General features: G+C 32.9%; 2 protein-coding genes across 3 annotated transcripts; both read right to left on the reverse strand.

Moving 5' to 3' along the window:
* Positions 1 to 317: 317 nt before the first annotated feature.
* LOC143223825 (NPC intracellular cholesterol transporter 1-like) lies at positions 318 to 15,205 on the reverse strand. Of its 2 annotated transcripts, XM_076452301.1 has the most exons (10): positions 15,067 to 15,205; positions 14,517 to 14,764; positions 13,898 to 14,127; positions 13,353 to 13,481; positions 9,799 to 10,165; positions 9,331 to 9,460; positions 6,246 to 6,454; positions 5,670 to 5,849; positions 1,390 to 1,450; positions 318 to 599 (listed from the first exon to the last, which is right to left on the reverse strand). In XM_076452301.1, exons 2-10 carry the CDS (start codon positions 14,651 to 14,653, stop codon positions 333 to 335), a joined length of 1,710 nt encoding a protein of 569 aa, XP_076308416.1. In that variant the 5' UTR covers positions 14,654 to 14,764; positions 15,067 to 15,205; the 3' UTR covers positions 318 to 332. The 2 variants fall into 2 exon arrangements, with proteins under 2 accessions (XP_076308416.1, XP_076308417.1); XM_076452302.1 differs by lacking the exon at positions 13,353 to 13,481.
* Positions 15,063 to 21,546, reverse strand: LOC143224066 (NPC intracellular cholesterol transporter 1-like). Its single transcript, XM_076452528.1, has 3 exons — positions 21,406 to 21,546; positions 15,776 to 15,932; positions 15,063 to 15,310 (listed from the first exon to the last, which is right to left on the reverse strand). The coding sequence occupies exons 1-3, from the start codon at positions 21,544 to 21,546 to the stop codon at positions 15,063 to 15,065; spliced, it is 546 nt and encodes a 181-aa protein (XP_076308643.1).
* Positions 21,547 to 23,435: the final 1,889 nt, after the last annotated feature.

The following is a 23,435-nucleotide window of genomic DNA, read 5'->3' on the forward strand; positions in this document are numbered from 1 at the left end:
GGGAAAGACTTTGAATAATTTAATTTTTCCTTTATATTTTATTTCAGAGAGAAAAAATAATTACCAAATATATTAAACAAGTGCTATTCTAACAACCTGCTGACTTTTATCCAATACGTGTACTTAGATACAAAGTCTTGTAAGTTTTAACACGTGTTCCTCTAAATAAGAATTAAAGGTTAGTTTACTCTGTTGACATGCACAATACAAGGATCAACAGCACTGTAATAATACAGTGACACACTGAATTCACGAAAAAATGTCAAATAATAATTCCAGGGTTCACAATAAATATATTGAATTTGAAACATTACCAAGACTAATATTAGTTTTTAAGGTATTTTTAAGTACACGTTATATTTTAATGTGGAATACCTACTAAGGTGAAAATATTGAAAGCAAACAGGATGAATGCTTCTGAAAGAACAAGCTATTATAAAAAATATAAAATAACAAGACAGAAAACTAACTAGTATTGACTTGCAGCTTTTTACTTCTCCTAAAGCAATAGCAATGTAAGCAAACATGATGACGTAACTGATGGCTACAGTTACAATGTCTGAGTGACTTCCCCTCTCTAATTCATCTTCAATGGATCGCTGTGCAAGATAAACAAAGGAATTGAAATAGTAAATAAGTTTTAAAGTTAACATTATTAAACTATGGGTAAAGGAAATAATGAAACAATATTTTAAATTTTCAAAAAACGTCAGAATTGAGAACCATTACTCTTAAAACAAATGTTACTTATGAAAATGATAAATTATTACATTAAAGAAGATCAGTTTATGGACTTACAACTCTAAAAATCAGGAGTTTGATTCACTATGGTAGATATGGAAGGGCAAAACATTGTGTTGCTTTGTGCTTAACCAAAAAAAACAAGTGTAAAAAATTTATAAAAAAAGGCATACAATAATTAATCATTTATATGTAGTTTCTATAATTTTAAGAAATAAAATTATCACTTCTACTTTTTTCCTTAATTAATTTGAAATACCTAAAGATTTGTAAAACAGATTTTGATTTGTGTCTCATCATTTTTTTAACTATAGGTGATTTTATTAACATTAATGGAAATACCACAAATTTTTCCTGTCAGCTAATTTGTTTTTAATCATAAAATTATACAATGGTCTATTTCTGCTCTGTCCACTGTGGGTGTCAAAATTTAATTTTCAGTGTTATGAGTTAGCTTTTCCTTGAGCCACTTAGCAGATTCTATCACAGAGCTTCGAAGGTGATCAACAAATTCCCATAACTTTTATCACAAAGACTTGATAATGTCAGTCTAATGAATAACATTCTGGCATAAATAATAGTAACAGCTACATAACAATTTATTACTTAAATACACAATTACAAAAAGGGAATGTTAATCACACCTACCTCTGCTTTAAAAGCTACACTCATGTTTCGACTGCTGAAGTTCATCATAAAGTCTACAAATCTATTTGAACAAGAGAACTTTATTAGATAATTCCATAAATATCAAAATAAGCAAATTTATTTTCAACAAATACTTTGACTCATTCCATTTGGTTACAAAAGTAATACACTGACTGGTAATTTACTGTGATCCCAATATACTATCGGGTACACCAGTCATCCACTAGGATAATAAGTCTGGCTTTACAAGGCAGAACTCTATGAGATGCTGCACAGCTTTCTCTTTGATTACAGCTTCCTCTTCATACATTACAGTTTGTAACTGGCCCATATACGAGGTCTGTTCAAAAATACTGCTGACTGGCGTCATAAAACAAAATGTACTTTATTTAGAAGTTACAGGTCTGGGACCCCTTCAAAGTACTTTCCTCCCAACGCACACACTTATCCCAACGGTGTTTCCACTTGTTGAAACAGTCCTGGTGCAGCTTCTTTTGTAATGTCCTCCAGCTCCTTCGTTGCATTTGCCTTAATCTCGGGAATCGTCTCAAATCTTCTTCCTTTCAAGGGTCTTTTGAGTTTGAGGAACAAGAAAAAATCACAAGGAGCAAGGTCAGGTGAGTAGGGGGGTGGGGAAGAACAATGATCGAGTGTTTGGCCAAAACTCACGAGTTCCGAGGGCTGAATTTCTCAGCAACGCGCAGTGCATCTTCAATTTTCGGTCAAAATCTCATAACAAGATCCAACTGATATCCCACACTCTTCAGCAAGCTCCTGACAGTCAGGCGTCAATTTGCCCGCACCAGGGTGTTGATTTTGTCGATGTGTGGGTCGTCAGTTGACGTGGAAGGGCGGCCAGGACGCACATCATCTTCAATGGACTGTCGATTATCCTTAAAACGTTCATGCCACTTGAAACATGCCGTACGCTTCATAGCAACATCACCGTAAGCCGTGTTAAGCATAGCAAAAGTTTCAGTCGCAGATTTTCCAAGTTTAACACAAAATTTCACAGCAAGTTGTTGCTCCTTCAGGTCATTCATTCTGAAATCCGCCAAACGAAAAAATCGCACTTCACTTAAAACTGCGTAGCTAATACACAAATGAAGATATCTGCAATCGGGAAATGGCGTCGTAATCAGCTGATCTGTGCAAACCTAGCGACACCAAGCGGATTCCCCTGGAACCAACTGGAGTCGCGCAATTCAAACAGTCTGCATATTTTTTGAACAGCCCTCGTATGTTAACAGAAGTTTACAGGACTACAGTGATGAATGCAAAGTTCCAATTCATTGCATAGGTACTCAATCAGTTAAAATATGATGTGTACTAGCCAAATATGATGAATAAAATCACTTCAGTATTTTCAGACCAATTTTAAAACAAACAAGAACAAAAAAATCCTTGTCCATAAAAAAGAAAAAGCAAGATTTGGAATGGACATGACTTCCAACAGTGTTTAGATAAAACTGAATGCTACTCATCTTTTACAATTGATAAGATAACCCAACTTCAGCCATGAGAACATTTCCAATATTAGTACAATAACTCCCCCACCTAACATCATTAGAACCAAAAATGTACAACCAAGAGTACCTGAAGTGGTTTTTATTTTTTTCACTTTAATATGAATGCAAAAACACATTAACCACCAATAAAACCAAGCCTTCATGTTTGTCATAAGACAGTTTATGTAAGTTGTTCATACTGCATGACTGAAGATTAGTCATCCCAACCACTTCTGAATATGAAACATTCATTTTAGTCACTTTAACAAACTTGTTCAGTATTCTTTCCCACTTGTCAAACACAACTTATATATTTGATGTCTCAATTCTTGCATTGACTTACAGATTAACCACAATATGACTCCATCTGTCACAAGCAACCACATGATGTATTACATTACCAGTTATTTTACATTAGCAAATAAATGGAGTATTTCTCGTGTGTGTGTAAAGGGGTACTAAATTTTATTTAAACTAAAGAAGTTATTACTAGATAATACAATTACGAAAAACCATTACATGTAAGAGTTCCTTAAACTTCTCATATTCACTGTAAACATTGAAACCTAACAGCATATAAAATTTCACTGGGTAACAATGTTTGAAACAAAAGCACTAAGTTACTCACAGCACAGTTTGTGTTAAACATCATAAGCTGTAATGCTCCTATAACTTCCATGATCATAAGGTTGAGAAAATTTGTATAGTAAACTTAAAAAAATGTATTATCCTTGATTTTAGGCTATTGCCATTGTCTTCCAATAATATAGTGCAACTTTCCACCCATTGACTGCTTCATGTAGAAGTGTAAAGAATGCCAAGAAATGACAATAAGATACTTGATGAGTACCTGACAGAACAAATCAAATTCAAGTAGTGGATTTCAATGGACTATTCTACCCTTGAAAGCAAGGCACAAGCAATGGATGAATTTTTAGCAATATCCACTAATGCACTGTCTTTATTCTTACAAGACAGTTTTATTGCCAAAGTGTAAATTCAGTTCTTCCATAATACAAAGAATACCAAATTATAGCATCCCTCCTTCCTTCCTTCCTTCACAATATTTTACTAGTATAATATGCAAGACACCAACTATTTATCTATAAGGGTCAGAGCAGACACTTTTAATGACTCTTGCAAACAAATTTTTCCCTCCAATTTTGTCAGCACACACAGGACCATCATCAGTAGTAGAGTTTTGTAACAAGTTAATTCATGAGCTCACAAGTGTTTGAGTATCACAAGAATAAAAAACACCAACAGAAAAAGCCAGATAAATCAAATCCTATCTTTTTTGTTTTTTATGAAACTTTTCAAAGTTTTTAGTACAAGTTTTCATACCTCATAAAGAGCTTTCTCACCTATGTATTTGTCTATTACTACAGGAAAGAGAACATCTAGGGAAGGGAGGGATAAAACCACAATGAATCATTAAAAAAAATTGATTTCTTAATAAAAGCCTAAGAAGATATCCTACTTGTCTTACTGCTAGTACTTTATAAAAACTGCAATAATTCATGCAACTTATGACACTGTATCCCAGAACGGCTGGTATGGGTACCAACACTTTTACTAATAAAGCAGAGAACAAGATTTTAACCTTCCCAGATCATCTTCAGGTTAAAAAAGAGAAAGCCAGCTAGCCCCTCTAGTCCCTTCTGAATAAAAAAGGGTGACATTTATCCTAAAGATCTGTCTGAAAGAGAATGTAGTATCAGAAAATGAAGTACAGGTGTTGAAGAGGTTGAAGATTACTGCTCAAAATCTTCAAGACGTGGTCATTTACCTATGGTCTGTTTTTTACCATTTTATTTTCATTTTATCTGGGGGATCCATAATAAAGAAAGAATAATTTGGTACCCACTGATCCCACCCACCATGAAGCCCTATGAGGGGACCACTGCAATGCCAAATGAGGACACTGCAGCAATGCCAGGATTTTGTGAGCACTATACTCAAATCCCAGCATCAGACACAATGTCCACAATGCCTGTTGAGAGCATCCAACACTGGAACTTGGTTGACCCTAGCCTAAGTGGACCAGCTAACTAATGTTATTGGGAAAACCCAAAGGCTGCTCATCTACAGGAATTCAAGGTCAAAGTGGTGTGTTAGGGTGGACCCTCAACCACCAGGATCCCCTCCTCCCGCTTACGGGTCACCACACACATGGCGGCAAACACGTGGATGGATGTTTAGATCCCAGAGGAGGTAAACTGAAAGAACAGAACCTTCTCTGGGAAGTCCTCTCACTGTACAGGAATCCACACCAAGGAGAAATTCTGACAGTAGGAATAAACAAGTCAAATTTGGGTGACCTGTACCTTGGAAATTACATGACCAAAGACCTCTAATTTTATGATGATTTGGTGTTGAATGACACTATGGCAATGACCTCACAAAGCATATTACACACTTATGCATAGAACAGAAACATAGCATTAAAATATCACAACTTCCAAAGAACAAAACACACAACTATTATCAAAATGACTTGAAATTATACAATGACAAAGTATTGATTTTTAAAAATCATGAAAAGAAATAGTCTTAATTAAAATGCTGTATTTTTATTATATGGCTTAAGCCTAACGAGTTTTCATAAAGATCTAATGAAGCTTAAAACCTACATTAACTTGTTAGATATAATTAAAACACTACACAAATCCAGATTATACAATTCTTTTAAGTTCATTTTGACATATTAGAGGTTGTTATCAAACAATGTTCCACTACACTGTTGATACACTCCAATAAAGAACAACTCACAAGTTTTCCCATGCTAATGCATCCTTATTCAGATCTGGATCATTATAGTTGTTCACAGGGAAAGTGATGACAAGAGCTGATGCTGTATGTAGTGTGTTATTTTCAAATCCACCAAAAGCAACTGCAGGAGGTATCAGAGGTCCACCATATGGTGCAAGACAGTGGAATTGGTATCCATTACTGTAAATTAATAAAAGCAATTTTTAACACCTGGAACAACAGTAACTGGTTAACTTTAACCAAGCTTTAAAACTTTCTTCAATAATCAACACAAGGAAGGAACTATTTATAGTTTTCTTGTTCTACTGTAGTAGACTAATTCATTACACAAATTCCTGCTCCAATCTAATGGTTCATAAGGCCATTAAAACCAGTATTTAATTACCTTTCAAAATATCTTTCTTTCAAGCATACACCTGCTTATGTTGATAAGTTTGGCTTGAAGTAAAGAGAATATTTATTGTGTCAATTCATAATTAGAAATAAAGGTCTGCACTTCAAAATACTATATTAAAACTACTGAAGAGCAACAAAAACAAAGACTTTGTTACAACTATTAAAATATACTGTACTCACCTAGTACAATCTAGTATATGTGACAGGTAATTATCAGGTAGGGATGTTTCACCACGTTTGAAGAAAGAGTGAAAGTACGCAAATACACTCTGTACAACACAGGCTTTGTTTTCTGGAGATAAGGGAGCAAGACAGATGTCTGACAAAGATATGTTTTTACCATTTTTACTAATCACAAGTCTTTCTACTTTTCTCTGCAAGTCTAGAACCTAGAAGAAAATAATTGAAACATTATGACAAGAATGTTTCTTCCAAACACTTTAGTAATATATTTTCCATATCTGCTAGAAACCAGTTTAATGACTTTATTATACTTATATTTCCTAAAAAGGTAAAATGGTTCCAAGAGATAAAAATACAATTAGTTGTGAAGACATTAGAGTGGAGTATAAAAGCTCTTTTATGTTACTTTAATATAAAATACAAATTTTTTAGTTGTTTTGTAAACATCACAAGGCAAGTATAATTTATTTCAAATAAAAATTATTCCTTCTAATTTAGTGTGTTTAACTTGTACACTAATACAGAGGAAAATGTTTCTGCTCTTAAAAAATAGTGATGTTATATTACTGTATAATTACACCAAGAATAAAGTATACATGATAATACAATAATGAGACTCTTGCTTATATGCATGATACTGGAAAACCTTTTTATTACACTATGTACAACCTCCAACTTTGCAGTTTTTATCCTGTGTGCATTTAGATTTGTAAAAGGGGTCACGTTTTTTCCGTTTCCCGTCACAGAGAACTACATTTTTCTCTATTCAAATGTACAGAAAAATATGAGCAGCTGAATTTGTTGTGCATAGTGGAGTAAAAAAGGTGAATAAGTCACACTCAGATTTGACATTTACAGAGTTATAAAGTGATGAATAGTGTCAGAAATGTTTCTGTATTATCAGTTTTTCAACTATCTGCCAAGTATTAAAGCGAAAAACTGTCATTTGTGGCCAAAAATTGACAAAAAAAATGTTTTCAAAGTGATGCTATTTGTTTACAAACATGCAGGGTGCAAATATGACGTCACAAATATGTCACATACAGATTTAATTGTTTTTTACAAATTACAGAGTTACAAAGTGATGAATAGCATCAGAAACAGTTTTGTATTATATATGGAGTCATGGCACATCATTTTCCAATTCTTTGGTGGTGCATTTTGAGATATGAAATAAAACAAACAAACTGTTGAATTTTACATTCTACTGAATACGATTTTTCTCAAAACACTCAACTCACCCTATTTAATCACATTTATTTAGTTTGTAGACATAGTTGGTAGTTTGTAATTTTGTTTCATATGTACAAAACACATGATCTGTGTCATTGTTGGCAAAACACAAAGGTTAATTTACCTACACGCGTGGCAGAGTAGGAAGCAAATTTGCCATAGCCAGTTGCAAGCCCAGATAATGTCATCAATATATTAACATGAAGGATGAGCAACTCCCTGTCTGCCACTGAAATCACTGTTAAGCAACATAAGTGAAAGGTAAAACAAACAGTGCAAAAGAATTAGAATTTTAGACATTATTTATTTATGAAGTTTATATTGTCTTCATTAATATGCGATTTATTATACTCTTCCAACTTATATCCTTCCTTGAGAAAAATGTATTCCTAAAAATGTATTTTTCAGGATTTCAAAAAAAACAAAACAAAACGTGAACACCACCAAATGAAAGGTGTAATATAAAGCGCAAGCTCTTGATGCTCTAGTAAGTATTATCATTAATTAGCAGGTTGCTTATGCATGCTGCTCACCAATAGCTAAGTAAATGTCTTTTATCTTTGGACAAGACAAAAAAGAAAATTCAACAGAGATTACTATACCAAGTTGCAAATTGCTCCTAGCTACCGTGAACTGTCATCCTTACCAATTGCTGGCACCCAAAGTGAGCAATGGCACCATGGGTAATCAGCTAGTATGTAATAAAACCTGATAAACAAATGATTCGTTTAAAATATGTGGGATTTTTTTAGCCTGAAGTTCTTTACATTTTATTTATATTTTTTGAAGTTTCCTGAATAATATGAATTGTAAATTAAAATTGTGTTGTAAAAATTACAAACAATGATACTGATATCCTACAAACATTTGTCTAATTATGCTTTGGTCAGGTTTTGTTTTTTAAAGAGAAATAGAACACATCAAAATTAAGTGAACAACTACAATTTCCTTTAAAAAAACAGTATTCTACACCTTAACTTCTCCCTATATCGAAACTGGGATGATATATTCTTCTATGATGTTATAAACATTTGTAATTATTCTCTTTTTAAACAATTTTTTACCAATTTTCAGATAAATAGCATAAATTCCAATTTTAATACAAATGCAGATAATTATAAGGCCCAACATGAAAATCTGACACATGTTCATAGCTTGTCTGTGAAACAAATCTGCCTTTATAATACTGAGAATTATTTTTCTACAGCAGAAGCACCTAAAAGAATATTAAAACCAGTTACAAGTTGATTTAAATTCATTGAGCCATATCTTTAGCCTAATCATTCACTCAGTTCTTTTTAAATTACAATGAATAATAATGCATTAAATTAAAACTACTGCATGCAATTAATGCATTCTTAATGAAGACAATAACGTGGATTAAATTCAAAGTTTAATACTGTACACAACCAGTACAAAAGAACCTTAATAATATGTTACTTTTAAAGTGCATAATTTCGTGAACTGGAGCTAGTGTTTTAAATTACAGATGATGTGCATACTGTGTAATATAAAAGTAAAACCATGAAATACAAATGTAAGATAAGCCTCCAAATATCCCTAAAATATTTATTCTGTCTAAAACTGTTTGAAACAATTGAAGAGAATGACAAATCACATCTGCAAATTTATTTATCATATCTTAAGGATGGAAAAAAAAAAGGTAAACAGAAAACTATCTTCCTAATGTATTCTCCTATATACCAAGTTTTATAAAAAAAAAGGAAAAAAAAAAAAAAGAGTATTTTTGGGATAAATTGTAAGAAAAGACAAAACAAAATGAAGCAACCTCAGGTGGCATAAATGCTTTTTTAAAAATTACTTCAATAAATACTAAGTCCAAACTCACTTCAAGGAGGAATTCTTTCCTAAACACTGGCCCCCAGGTGTAATTAGAAATGCCATCTTTGTCTGCTTTTGCTACAAAAGATTCATTGTTTGTAGGTGTTATGATGATTTGTTCCACACGGTAAAAAGGACTGTATATAAAAACGTACTTGATTAGATTTCTGGTGCTCAACAAATCAAGAAAAATGTATATATATACACACATGAAGGGATTTTAACAAACATATTTCAACAATCAAATATGTTATGCCTTCCAATTTTGTAATTACAGGTCATCTAAATTTCAAAACCAAAAACTTTTTCCACAAAATGGAAAGTACTTTTATTTTCAAAAACTATAAAAACAACAGATATCCAAATTCAAATGATTAACAAACAAGGAAAAATTAACAAACAAGGAAGTGTCAAGTGTGTTACAACATGAAGTCTAAGATCAATATGAAATAGCATTAATGCTAACAACACTCACCCAAAGTGTTTGTTGAAATATTCCATGTCTTTCCGTGCCTGACTATTACGTGACACCCAGAGATCAACGGGATCAGTGGTAACTTTAAAACTGAAGACTAATCCTAGACCAAGCACTATGCTCACTATAAGAGCCAAAAATATGACAGACAGTGGATGGTTTGTAACAAACATTCCCCATCTAGAAAACAAAGATTCCAATATTTGTTCTGTGGCTGCTCCAAGTTTTTCAAAACAAGATATGTCATCAAGGATTTGGTTTTTGGAAGTGCTGTTGGTTTTGACTTCATCCTCCTGCTGGCTGAAACTAGTTACTGTTGATGATGTTGAGATGCAATTATCACCAGAATGATGTTCTGATGAGCCAACTAATGAAGAACAATGTACTAGTTTTCAAAAATCTTTTCACCAAAATAAACAACAATTTGTGCTACACAAGTCAATGAATCTGACTGTACTAATAAAACCTACACTAATTTTTTTCATTATGTTGGTAAAAATCACTTAAATGCAAAAAAAAAAAAATTAATAAGCATTTTATCTAATAATATGCTGAAAACTTTGGAAGACTGTATAACAAAAAACATAATGCCAAGATAGACAAGTATGAATCTTAACTTGGAAACACAAGTGTTTTTATGAATGTATGGAGGATGAGAAGGATTTTTTACAACTTTGTGTAGGATGAAAAGAATCTGTGCTTACAGATAGTATACTAATTTTCATCACATTTGTTATCTTAGTTAATTATCAATGACAATAATTAGAAAGTGAGGTTACCAAAATCAATATAAATTTTTTAGCAATTTTCTTTTAAAACAATCTGACCTCAAGTTTTCAAATATTTCACTAATGCTAAATGGTTTGGCATTAAACCATCATAACATAATTAATACTAGAAGAATTATGTAAAGGACAGAGGTACAAGGTCATAACAGTCTACACTGTTATGGATATACATAATAAGTAACCAGTGACCATACAGTGATAATATGAAACATATACTGTGGATCATGATTTAAGACAGAAATTACTACATTGCATCATAAATTAATTCATTCATTTTTCTCTTATACATAGTTTAAAGCATTTCAACAACAGTAATAATTTTCTTCAGTTAATTAAATTATAAAACATCTATTTTATAGTAGTTTAACTAATCAAGTTACCAAAAAACAGCCAAAAGCAACTTTTGTACAAAAAATAAATAAAAGCAACATGCAATTATCTGCAAATTGAACATATTTACAACATATTACATTAGCTTAAAAGTTTAAAAAATAATAAAAATAGTGGGCCTCCACCATATACAAGAAGTATATGCAGATTTGAAGAAACTGAGGTTTACAGTTGAACCATACCTTGGCTCCCTTGATGGTGGGGTGGTTATACTGATTCAGCTCAGTTACATGATAAGAAATAATAGTTGCTACAATAGATAGGCAAGAAATATTAGATATAAAAAGTGAAGTATAGTAGGGTGGCTTTGCTTTCAGTCAAAAGCCAATATAAGTAATAAAAGAAAAGGTATCATTTTCTGATGCAGCAGGTTGACAGAAGTTTTGCTAGGTAAATGAAGCAAAGTGCATTTGTTTCCAATCATGGCAGTTAAAAAGAGAATTATTAGTTGAACATTTTCAAAAAAATGAACAAGTTGAATGGAAAACACATAAAGAACAGTATGTATAATTAATGCACACAATCCAATGTTAAAACAGAAGAAAACTGTTGTCTCTAGGCAGGAAAGCTTTCATGTAATTCATTCCAAATAAAACACATTAAATGCCGAGTGCTACAGATAAGATGCACATGCAAAATAACCCTAAACACTAAAAATAAATATGAAATCTAATGCATCATTACTTGTCACTAAGTTATATAGTTTTGAGGGAATTCCATCTTTCATCAATAACTCTGGACAGGAGCAAATTAAAAGAGTAAGACGGGGCTTCAAACAATGGCAGAGTGCATCTTATATGCACAATATTTGGAGTTGTGTTTTACTCATCTGTGAAGTTATATATTATTCTGTTATAGTGAAATATTTAACAGTTGGTACTCTCAATAATCATCAAGAACTAATTAGCAACATCAATGTTAATTTATTCTTGAAGATTATTCAGTACACCAGCTGTGTTCTGTTGAAGAACTCACAAGAATAGATTAGTAGCATCAGTGCGACATATTCATTAAATCATATATACATATATTCTCACTAGGGTACAAATAACAACTCCAAACATCACATATATAGGCATTCAGACTATTTACTCATACACAATATCAATGACCTGGACACCTTAAAACTAAGTTAAATGTTCATTAATACATCATTTTTATTATATATGAAAATTATCTTTAGTTTATAATTCCTATAAACAAATTAAACTGCTGATTAAAATTCTAACTAAAACAAGTTTTATAGCTTATGCATTGTCATGCATAATCATTAAATGGAAGTACTGTACAATACTACTCACGCTTTAACCTGCCCGTGAAAGCACTGTAGAGTACTACTCATACTTTAACCTAAGCATTAATAAAACACTTTTGGAAAGTGGATCTTTCTTCTTCTTTATGAAGAACAAAAAGTCCACCTTCAAAAAGCACCTGATTACCTACTTTTTCAACCATTTTTCTACTACTTGTTTTCCCAAATAACAAAATTGTATTTGAACCTATCTATAAACAACCACAAAGTAACAGGACTTGGTTAATCAAATTTTACTAAATAATTAAATAAACATAAAGATAAAATCAGTAATTACTCTTGGCCTGCTTTCATATTTCAACCACTAAATTTCTTAATCAACTTACAGTCAAAGAATAAATTAGGTAGAATTTTTTAGACATTTATGTATATATGTATGTATTATGTATATACGTCTGTACATATAACAACTTATTTAAGGTGACATAAAAGAACATTTTATCTTACTATTGTATAAGTACATAGCTTCACAAGTTTTGTCATTCATAGTTTAATAAATTAGTGATAAAAACTAATGATGGAATGTAAAATAAAAATGTATCTTTTAACAAAGATGAAAAAATAAAACTAGATGAAAGTGTATGTCTTGCTACTAAAATTAGTGTGTTTAAAAATATTTTATAATAACCTTTACAGTGTATGACTTTCAACAAATTACTGGTCTTGTTTCTTTTTTCTATATTCGTTGAAATACCATACTTATAAATGACTTATTTGTATTATACTACGACATAGAAAGGAGAGAAAGAGTTACACTGAAATCATTTTCAACATGTTATTGTTTACATATGTATAGCTTTTACAATAGTATCAATGAACTTGTACACAGCAAGCACAAGAATCTAAAAAAGTAGGAACATAAATTTTGAACAACTCTGCTAAACATTTTGTTTCTTATCTAGTACATGTTGCAAGATATTTTATTTTACAATACATTAATGTAACATTAGACTGAAAGATGCCCAAGAATTACCCCAAAGCAAAGATAAGCAATATATACCAATCACCAATTAGCATAAGAATGGAGAATGGATCATACTGATCTTGGAAACAGTCTCACATACTTGACCGTTTGGAACGGAGAGGTTCCACTTCTTCAAGGGAGCCAAGATCCACACCTGTAGCTGTGACAGCATGAGGATTCAGGTGAACAAGTCCTCGGGAAGTGTGAACAATCACAACCCCACCACCACCTTATAACAAAAATAATGCATGTGCTTCGAGGAAAACCAGAAATAACTAGCTTGTTGCATGTAATTGAGACAAAAATTTAACTGGAACTTTACTTGAGAAAGGTGCTAACACCTTCAATGTATGTCATTTCAATAAAAATACAATAGACACTTGATTTTTCTGAAAAAGAGGCAAACAACTGCTAAAAACACCTGCAACAAACTAATTTTCCCTTTAGAAACATAGTATAAAAAGAAAAGCTCAAAAACATTAAGTTAACGAGTGATCTTTTTCACAACATATAATAGACATTAAAAAACATGTTACATAACAATGAAGAGATTGTAAGATCAACAAACTTGTGGTTGAAGTATTACATATTTTAAGACTTTGTGGTAAACCACAGTCCAAGGAATGTTATATTTCTCATACTTACATAAACATTTTTTCTCCTTACTACAACATGTGTATATATATCCCACAAAGATTGCTAATGCTAAAACAGCAAATATTATGCTCATTAGAACAACCATTCCATCTTGTCCAATGATTTTCCAAGGTTTATTTTCCTCAGGAACTTCAAAGACTAAGGTTTCTACTGAACAAGAATCTTTACAGTCTCGGCAGGAACAAGCATAGCCACCCAAATAGGCAGATTCAGAACATCTGAAAGAATTCCAAAACATAATTGTATATGTTACACTTGAGCCTAATGAAGCAAAACTCATAAACATCATCCTACAATAAGTTACCACTTCTTAATATCTGACAAACAAACAAATTGTGAAAAAAACAAAGCACTGGGATAATGGACAAACTATCAGAAAACAAAAGTGGCAAAAAACACAAAGCGAATAATTAAACTGAAGCCATCATGCTTCTTTGTTTTATTATCTCAACATTTTTTGTTATTAAAAAAAATACTGTTACCAGGAGAATACACAGTGACTACCTTACATACCTAACAAAATAATTTTTAACTATTTTGATATATAATCAATTTTTTAATACATGTTAAAGAACTAAAAGTAACCTAACAAAAATGCAGTTCTTACTTTAATGTTGGCTCATTCATGGGAGCAAAGGTCTCATTATCCAATTTAACAGTCAGCTTCTCTGTAATGTTAAAAAAAAGATCTGAAAAGGTGAAAAACCACCTGCAGAAGGAGTGGATCCCATAAAGTCCAGCCATCGCTGGGCAGTGCACTCTGGACCCCAGAAACCACACATCAATTCCAGTAATGGCGATCCTGGGACAAGGCCCTCTACATCCTTACATGATGCAAACAGACCATCAGCAAACCTATTATCAAAATAAATTAGCACACACAGAGTTTATTTTTATTTCTAAATTATATATTTTACATAATTTTTAAAGATTATCTTGCAAAGGAATTTTAATGCCTAAGAAGAATTATAGTAAAACTAAACTTAAGAAAAGTGTAGTATTTCTGGGTAGAAGGTTCAACAACTGGAAACATCTTATTCAACTCAATAACACTGAACATTTCCATTAATTCAATAAAAAAAAAAAAACCAAAACATGTGCATAGTGTATTAAGCATCTTTGATTGTCACTTAACAACAGTTGAAATTATTTCTCACCTCTTGGACATGAAATATTGGAGACCAGTTACTCTCTCCCCATCTTTTAGATTTTTCTCTGAGCTTATTACTTTAAGGAACATGTTTTGTTTCGGTGAACAGGTGGACTGACAAAAAGTTTTTCGGAAGTTACTTATGCAAGAAGGACATCTGCCAAAGCCAAGAGCCTCAGGAGTTCTCATGTTCACAATGAGATTCTCAATCTGGTCATCATTACAACAGACACGTGGTTCATCTTGTCCATCTGGAAAACACAATTACACCTTATATGCAGAAGTTTTTACGAGATGCTAATATTACTAATTATTGATACTTTTAATCTTGTAAGAAATAAATATATTAAAGAAAATGAGCAAGTATTTTGAGAGCAAGAACATTTAAATAAGAAGGTTTTTACAAGCTAAAAATATTGTTCAATAGAAATAACTATGTACAGATACTTGGGCATTAAAAATAGATGCCCATTGAATGAATTAACAGGTTAAGATGATGACTCAAACATTTTATCTTATCTACATGTTTTAGCATTTAATGCCAACCTGGTATGAAGAATGTTTGTATATTGGCATGAAAAGTTCTTTCATTTGTATTCTTACTTTTTTTCTTTTTTAATAAAATGTATAGTCACAAGCACTTCAAATAAACCTTAAATCCTCTACAAGGAACCATTTTAAAATTTTACATTTTGAAATGGGAATTGTTTTTTAACCTGGAACTAATTCAGGACATATTTTCTTTAGAGCAGCAATGGTCTCGTTGTCAGTCAATGGTTTAGGTGGTCCCTCATAAAGACATGGAAGATCCTTTCCATACTCATTCTGTCCACATGTTCCATACCAAACACAGTGTCCCTCATTTCCATTAGCCTAGAAAAAAAAATAAAAAATGAAAGTCAGAGATTTTCAACACTTAAATTTTAAAAGAGTGAAAATGCAGCTGTGAGGTAGCAATTTTTATTTTATTTATAATTATCTTGTTTATCATGATGTAGCAGGCCTTGTCCCAAGATCATTGCTGAAACTGATGTATAGATCAAGAAGCATTGGGCTTTTAATCAGATGGTTGAGAGTTTGAAGCTGGCCCACATCACACTGTCCTGAACAAAACTTGTTACCCTATTTGTTCCAGTCTACCCAGCTAAGCTGGGGGAAGCATTTAGGTTGAATCAATGATGGACCAGCATCCTGTCCAGGAGGAATAAATTACCATTTTCATCCACTTATGTGTCATTGGAACTGGAGTTCTGTCTTGAGTATCTTAAAGAGGCACAGGAAAGAAGGATTCTTTTTTAATTGCTTATGCATATTTCCTTCAACTGTTCAGTTAAGCAATAATTTTATTTGAATTGAGTGTGCCTGCAACTGATTAAGCAATAAGTCTGAAAGCTTAGAATGCTAAATACCAGGCTTCAATTCTCATGGTGGGCAGAGTACAGATAACACTGCACAACAAAGTTTTTGCTTCTTGAACACTGTTGGGTGTTCCTTATAGATTTTTGGCTGCTGATCACGAAATTCACATCAAAATTTGCCCATCAAGTAACGTTTCATCGAAATCTTCAGTTTTCACCATGACATCGCTACAATGAAAAAACAACATCAGGGCAACTGGAATCCATCAATGCTTGCTGACTACTGTTGGACACTGCAATGTGGTGCACCGGACATTGAATACAAATGAAAATCAGGAGCAAAATAATTAATTATGTTGAACTTAATAGCGTATTAGAAACATAAACGCAATTAAATACGTTACTGACGGTAAACAGTTAACTGTCTGTTTCTCAGAGTTTCTACGTGATGAAGCAAAACCAAAGCTATATTTGTGCATACCCACCAGATACCTGTCACATTCAGCACAAACTTTTCAGGAAGCAAAACTCTTCAAAAAAATTGTTGTGCAGTGTAACTTGTGTAGTTTTGTGCTCTTAGCAAACAAAACCTTCAACACTAACTCACGTGCCATATAGTGAGAATTAAATATTAATGATGCAATTTTTATACCAAGACACAAACAATAGTTTCCATTAGAGGTGACATATGGATACTAAGTTTGTGGTTAATTTCATAAAACAAGTGCTAAGCAGTTAGTCATGTGACGTGTAATATTATGGTCCAGCATGACAATGAAAAGCCTCAAGACCTAGAGATAGACTGATGAAAGAGGTTTGTTAAATTAGAGATTTGTGAAATTGTGATATGAAAGATGTTCAACTTGTTAAAAAAGTATTATCAAAACTACTTGTTTGATATTTTATGTTTGTTATTTAAAAAATGCCTAATACTATTACAGTAAATATTACTAATTAAGTTTTTCTACGTCTTTTATATCTTATCGGTTATTATTACTACCATTATTTTATTTTCATAACAACAACATTGCTTTTTATGTATTCTTTATAATATTGGTGTTGAAATTCTGATACTGAGATACGTATTTGCAAAGTCCTAGTCAGAAATTATTTTATAAGTGGTCAATATTTTGTAAAATTTGTACTGTATTATAAAAAATATGATTTTTTCGTATCCTAGTGGTGACATCGATATTTGATGCTTTACAAGGCTTATTCAGAAATTGTAAATTCCAAAGTAGCGTGTGTAAATATCTATTTGAAATATAAAACTTAAGTTATTACCCTACAGTAATTAATAAACATCTAGGTTCATTTTTTTTGCACTTTAGAAATTGTCAAATGCATACACACTGTTATATGTTTCATTTTCATTTTCGTGTTAGTGCAGGACTACTAGGACAATATCGAAAACGAAAATAACCAAACACCAGAAGTAAATACTTCTAACGGTCAAAGTGTTGCATTTACAAGTTTGTTAGTTTTTTTTTTTTTTTGTTTTTTTTTTGGGGGGGGTTGCTGCTCTGCAAATATCAAAGAACAAGGTATAAAAACATAAAATTTACAAGAACAAATAAATGAATGATGTACGTATAGACAGACATCCATAATTTATTATTTTATACAACTGTATATTTGCCCAACAGAAGTAGTCACAAGCTCACATTTAATGATACATCAAAGATTACCCTATACACAAAACTTCTTTCACATATATGTGTAAAACACTCCACAATGTTTAAGCATCCTATTACACCTATTTAGGTTAGTTCTTTGCTGTTATATTCAATTAGGCCACCGGGCTTCCCTGCAACGCCATTTTTCCAAAGACAAGAAACGACGCTACTGTGATCGCTTGTCGTATTCTGCACAAGTTATAAATTAATAGGTAGAAAAAAAAAACAACAACAACTAAATAACACTAGCTCCTACTATAATACGGCCACCATCTGCTATTCAGAAAGTTTCACTGATTCAACTAGATAATTATCAGCAAATACCACTACAGTAATCATGTAACTTTCCTTCTACTACTACAATTTTCCAAGCAACACTTAATATTGCAACTTACACCTGCGGTGTGAAATCGCTTAGCAACACCAATATGAATCATGATGTTTGTCTTAACTTCTTACTAGTCTGAAAATGAATAAAACTGCAAACAAACGACGGCTTGTATAGTGAGAACTGGTAACCAATTAATTAGCACTGCTATTTTTAAAAATTCCCTGCTGTAAGAGTTTGGTCAAAACACGAAATACGTTTATTACGCTTCAAAGCGTCGCAACTCCGATATATTTTTATTCGTAAGCATGGACTAGGTATTTTGTGTGCTTGTATTAAACAATAAAGAGCTTTTCGTTGCCCTTAAGAGTGGGCAGCTTAAAGTAATGAAGCCTACTTTTAAAGACGGATACATAAGAAGATGACCCGTTTTGAAAGTGGAAAATACACCTGACAGACTGGATTAAAAAAAAAAAACAATCAAGTTTTTCTTGTTTATATAAAGTAGACAATGTGGAACATATGAAGCCTACTTTTTAAGACAGCTGGATAAGGAAATGATGACCCTTTTTGAACGACTTGAAACGGAAATTATATCCGACAATTTATATATAATTAAATTTAATGCCTAAAAAGACTGAACTAGAAAGTACAGTTCTGATCTGAGAAAAAAACATAATTATAGTCTTGCGCTCGATTTGTTACCAGGTAGACACAAAGTATCCTACACTTGTGTTTTCATGCGTACGAATTTGTAGTTTACAGAAACATCATCTGTGTCGATTTGTGGCTAACCATCTCTAATTTAGCACTGTAAGACTAGAGAGCTACTCTTACCAACGAATAGTGGGCTTGACCGTCATATTATAACGCCCCCACGGCTGAAATGGCAAACATGTTTGGTGTGACGGGAATTCGAACCCGCGACCCTCGGATTACGAGTCGAGTGTCTTAACCATCTGGCCATGCTGGGCCCATTCGTGTCAAATTCTTTACGTTTATCGGAATTCTAATACACCAATTAACATCTTTGTTACTTCTAAACCAAATTATCTTCATTTTACTTCTGATACACCAATTACAGGATTACCAGCCTTACAACTTTAGTTAATCAATTACAAGCAGAAAGATCTGGCTTGACAAAGTTAAGTGATAGCTCATTTGACGAAAAAAAAGTGCAGATGATAAAGCAATAAAAACATCGTCTGAAATAAAACTTCGCAGAAAGAAAGGTGTTCCACTGTCGTATTTGTTCTAATTTTCTTTAATCAATAGGCAACACTTTCTCACACAACTCACTGTAAGCAGACATTTTACTTTCCACTTCAAAAATACTGTACTTTTTCCCTCCCCCAATGTACACAAACATGTACATAATTGATGGAAGTTGAAATATTATCTTGCTGTTCAGACATTCACTGTTTCAGATTATAAGAATAATTGCAAAGCGTGAGTAGCAACCAAGAATACTTAAAATCAATCATAATTTACGTACAACAAAACTGTAAGAGACCCTCGTAAAAGTCACTTTCATCTCCATTTGTGCACAACGAGCACAGGTGGAACTTACCAGTCACCAATAACACTATGTAACAAAATTTTTACTTTTTCTTGCTCCTGGGCAAAAAGTGTTATTTCCCAATTGCTTATGCCTAAAGTAAATGGAAAAGACCTATTTTACTCTTCAAACTTTGTTTTTGTGACTTGGTCACAACGGATCGAGTTCTCTGTGGGGAGGCACAATGTCAAGTTTGAGCCACAAGTAAACCTCCAGAAGATGTTGTTTCTACCATTGCACACAAAATTGGGTCTTATGAAACAATATGTCAGAGCTCTTGATAAGGAATCTGCAGTCTTCAAGTGCCTTCGAGACTTCTTCCCTAAGCTGTCTGAGGCAAAAGGTCAAAGGTCAAAGCTGGTATCCTCGTTGAACCACAAATACAGATTCTGGAGTGCACAGAATTCCCCAAGAAGCTCAGTGGGAAGAAAAAAAAGCTTAGGGCAGCTTTGTCGCAGTAGTTCGGGGCTTCTTGGGCAATCACAAGGCCGAAAATTATGTGGAACTGGTTGAGGCTCTGGTGTGGGACTACGGCAAAATGGATTGCAGGATGTCCCTGAAAGTCCATATCCTTGACGCCCATCTTGATAAATTCAAGAAGAACATTGAAGCATACTCAGAAGAGCAAGATATACTTGCTCGCTTCCACTAAGATATACTGGACTTTGAACGCCGCTACCAAGAAGCGTATAACGAAAACATGATGGGAGACTATATTTGGGGGCTGATACGTGAAAGTGATTTACATTACAGTCGCAAATCTCGAAAAACTACTCACTTCTAAACATTTTTATTCATTTTTGTATAACTTTAGAATAAATACATGTAAATCTTGATTCACATGTTTTATTCAGACCTTAAAAAATAGATTAATTTCTAAATTTCATTATCCGGGTCACAAAGTTTGAAGGGAATAATGGCCATCTTCTGTACTTTTACAACATAAACAATTAAGAAATAACACATAATATCCAGGAACAAAATTTGTGTTACATAGTGTAATTTGTAATTTCCCTTTCACGTGAATCATCAATAACATACTGAAAGATAGAAAAAGATGAGGACAAATTAACTTAAAACTCGAAATTATCTTGCAAAACTTCCAAATATGAAAAAATGTATTTGGTAGAGTAATCGAATATTTAAACTCATAATAATGAATAGATTATGAAACTTTACACAAATGTAAATTCTAAATATCTTGGCAAAAAAACACTTATGTTTAAATATTAAAATACCTTAACGTAACATTTTAAAATCGATAAGATTAGTAACTTAGAAACTAGTAATATGGATCATTTGACACCACCCAAGAAAAGGCTACCGAGTTAAATTTCAAGTAAACGACTTATCTTACACCAGTCACAACCAGTGGGGTCCTATCACATCATATTTAACAATTTTTTAAGCGCCTGAGAAAACTCACCAGTCTAAAGTGATCCTTGGCAATAATTGGTGCTGTTATGTTGATGGCCGGTTTTTCTGTTGTTGTTTTAAAAGGGGCGATACTTGTTATTAGCAACACTATCACCAACAAAGTCATGGATCCACAATCAATTCGATACATATTTTTGAAAAATGTGTTTCAAAACAGTTAAATAATCTATATGGATGGATTAGTATTTAGTTAGAACATGAAGATCGTATAACATGGTCAGCAACTTGTTCAACTAGATTCAAGACTGATAGAGAAATACGATAAGTACAATCAAATTATTTCGAATTAATAAAAAACAGGACACCGGCATAGCAAGGAAACAATGAAAGTAGGTAATTTGTTACCACTTTTCACGTTCTACAACGGTGTTCTAAAATCAACCAACCAACATCTTTAATTCCCTCTCTAGTTGATAGCCACTAAAGAAAATACGTAAGAACCTAGTTTCTGTTTGTTAGCCTACATTGCATTCCTTTCTCTCGAAACTTTACACTATATGTGACACATTTTCACGTCTATCAAAAAAATGGCCTTCAGTGGACTGATGACATCTGTTTTTTGTTGGTTTCTTTCTAATCAACGGAGTTTCCAGTTACACTCTAAAACATAACAATTATATTATTTAAACTTTGTTTAAAGCTAGTCTACCTACGATACAAGGAATAAACACGCCATCATCACACAAATTTCATTTCCGAGATTAAAAAACTGTCCAGCTAGTTAAGATTTTGTCTTTACACCAGAAGGGTGATTATATACAATAAATAATTTGTGTAACAGCAACGCTTTGTACAGCAAATTGTTTGTTTTGGAATTTCGCACAAAGCTACTCGAGGGCTATCTGTGCTAGCCGTCCCTAATTTAGCAGTGTAAGACTAGAGGGAAGGCAGCTAGTCAACACCACTCACCGCCCACTCTTGGGCTACTCTTTTACCAACGAATAGTGGGATTGATCGTCACATTATAACGCCCCCACGGCTGAAAGGGCGAGCATGTTTGGTGCGATGGGGATGCGAATCCGCGACCCTCAGATTACGAGTCGCACGCCTTCACACGCTTGGCCATGCCGGGTCGGTACAGCGAATTAAATTCCTTGTAGATCAATAGAAACGTAAGGACGTCAAATAGTTATTTCATAAAATATCAGTTGTATATTTGAGCCTTATATACTGATTAACAATGGGCTCTTAGTAGCGTGCAAAACAAATATAGATACAAGTACTGGTTCGAGATTTAAACGCGACTTACCATCATTGAAAATAATAACGTAAGAATCCACTGAAATGATTAAATCGCAAAAATTGCTGTTAGCAATTCAACAGAACAACCACTTTAAAGTTGTGTGTGTTTTTTTGCTCTACAGTTTAAAAAACAGGTACGTAGTATTCATAAGTACGAAAACGATTAGGAAAAATAGTGTAATAGGCAAATACTATAGAATTGCAACCCCTATACAGTGTGAAAAGGAAATACTTAAGACTACAGTCAGTATTGACAGCCAAGAATATTATAAATTGTCGTCTAACTAATCATAACGCCAGTAAGAAGTTTATAAAAATACATGCCGCCATACTTTACCCAGTAGTATTAGTAGTAACAACAGAGTGAAGTAATTGCTCCCGGAACCTAATTATCTTGCAATAAACGTATATAAAATCAAGATTTTGGTTGATCAGGAATACTTCCGCGAAAAATTGCAGCAAGACTTCATTACATATTAACAGATGTACATCGGATTCTGTAGACGTGATCAAAGTGGAAAACCGAATTCTGTTAAAGTGACGTAAGGTATTTCGGAGAACGTTATTGTAAGACAGACGACAATGCGTACAAATATTGCTAACAATATTCAATAAATGCAGGTTTAAATGTTACCCTAAGGAAAGTGAGATAATTATTAGTTATATAATGGTGTTTGAAAGGATGCATAGTTGCTAAAAAAAAAAACAACCCACAGTCGATGAAAGGTAATGAAACCAAAAGGTTGAAGTGAGCACTAGACCACAAACAGAATGATC

Source organism: Tachypleus tridentatus, chromosome 8 (assembly GCF_004210375.1).
Source record: "Tachypleus tridentatus isolate NWPU-2018 chromosome 8, ASM421037v1, whole genome shotgun sequence".
In the NCBI taxonomy this organism is placed as follows: Eukaryota; Metazoa; Arthropoda; class Merostomata; order Xiphosura; family Limulidae; genus Tachypleus; species Tachypleus tridentatus.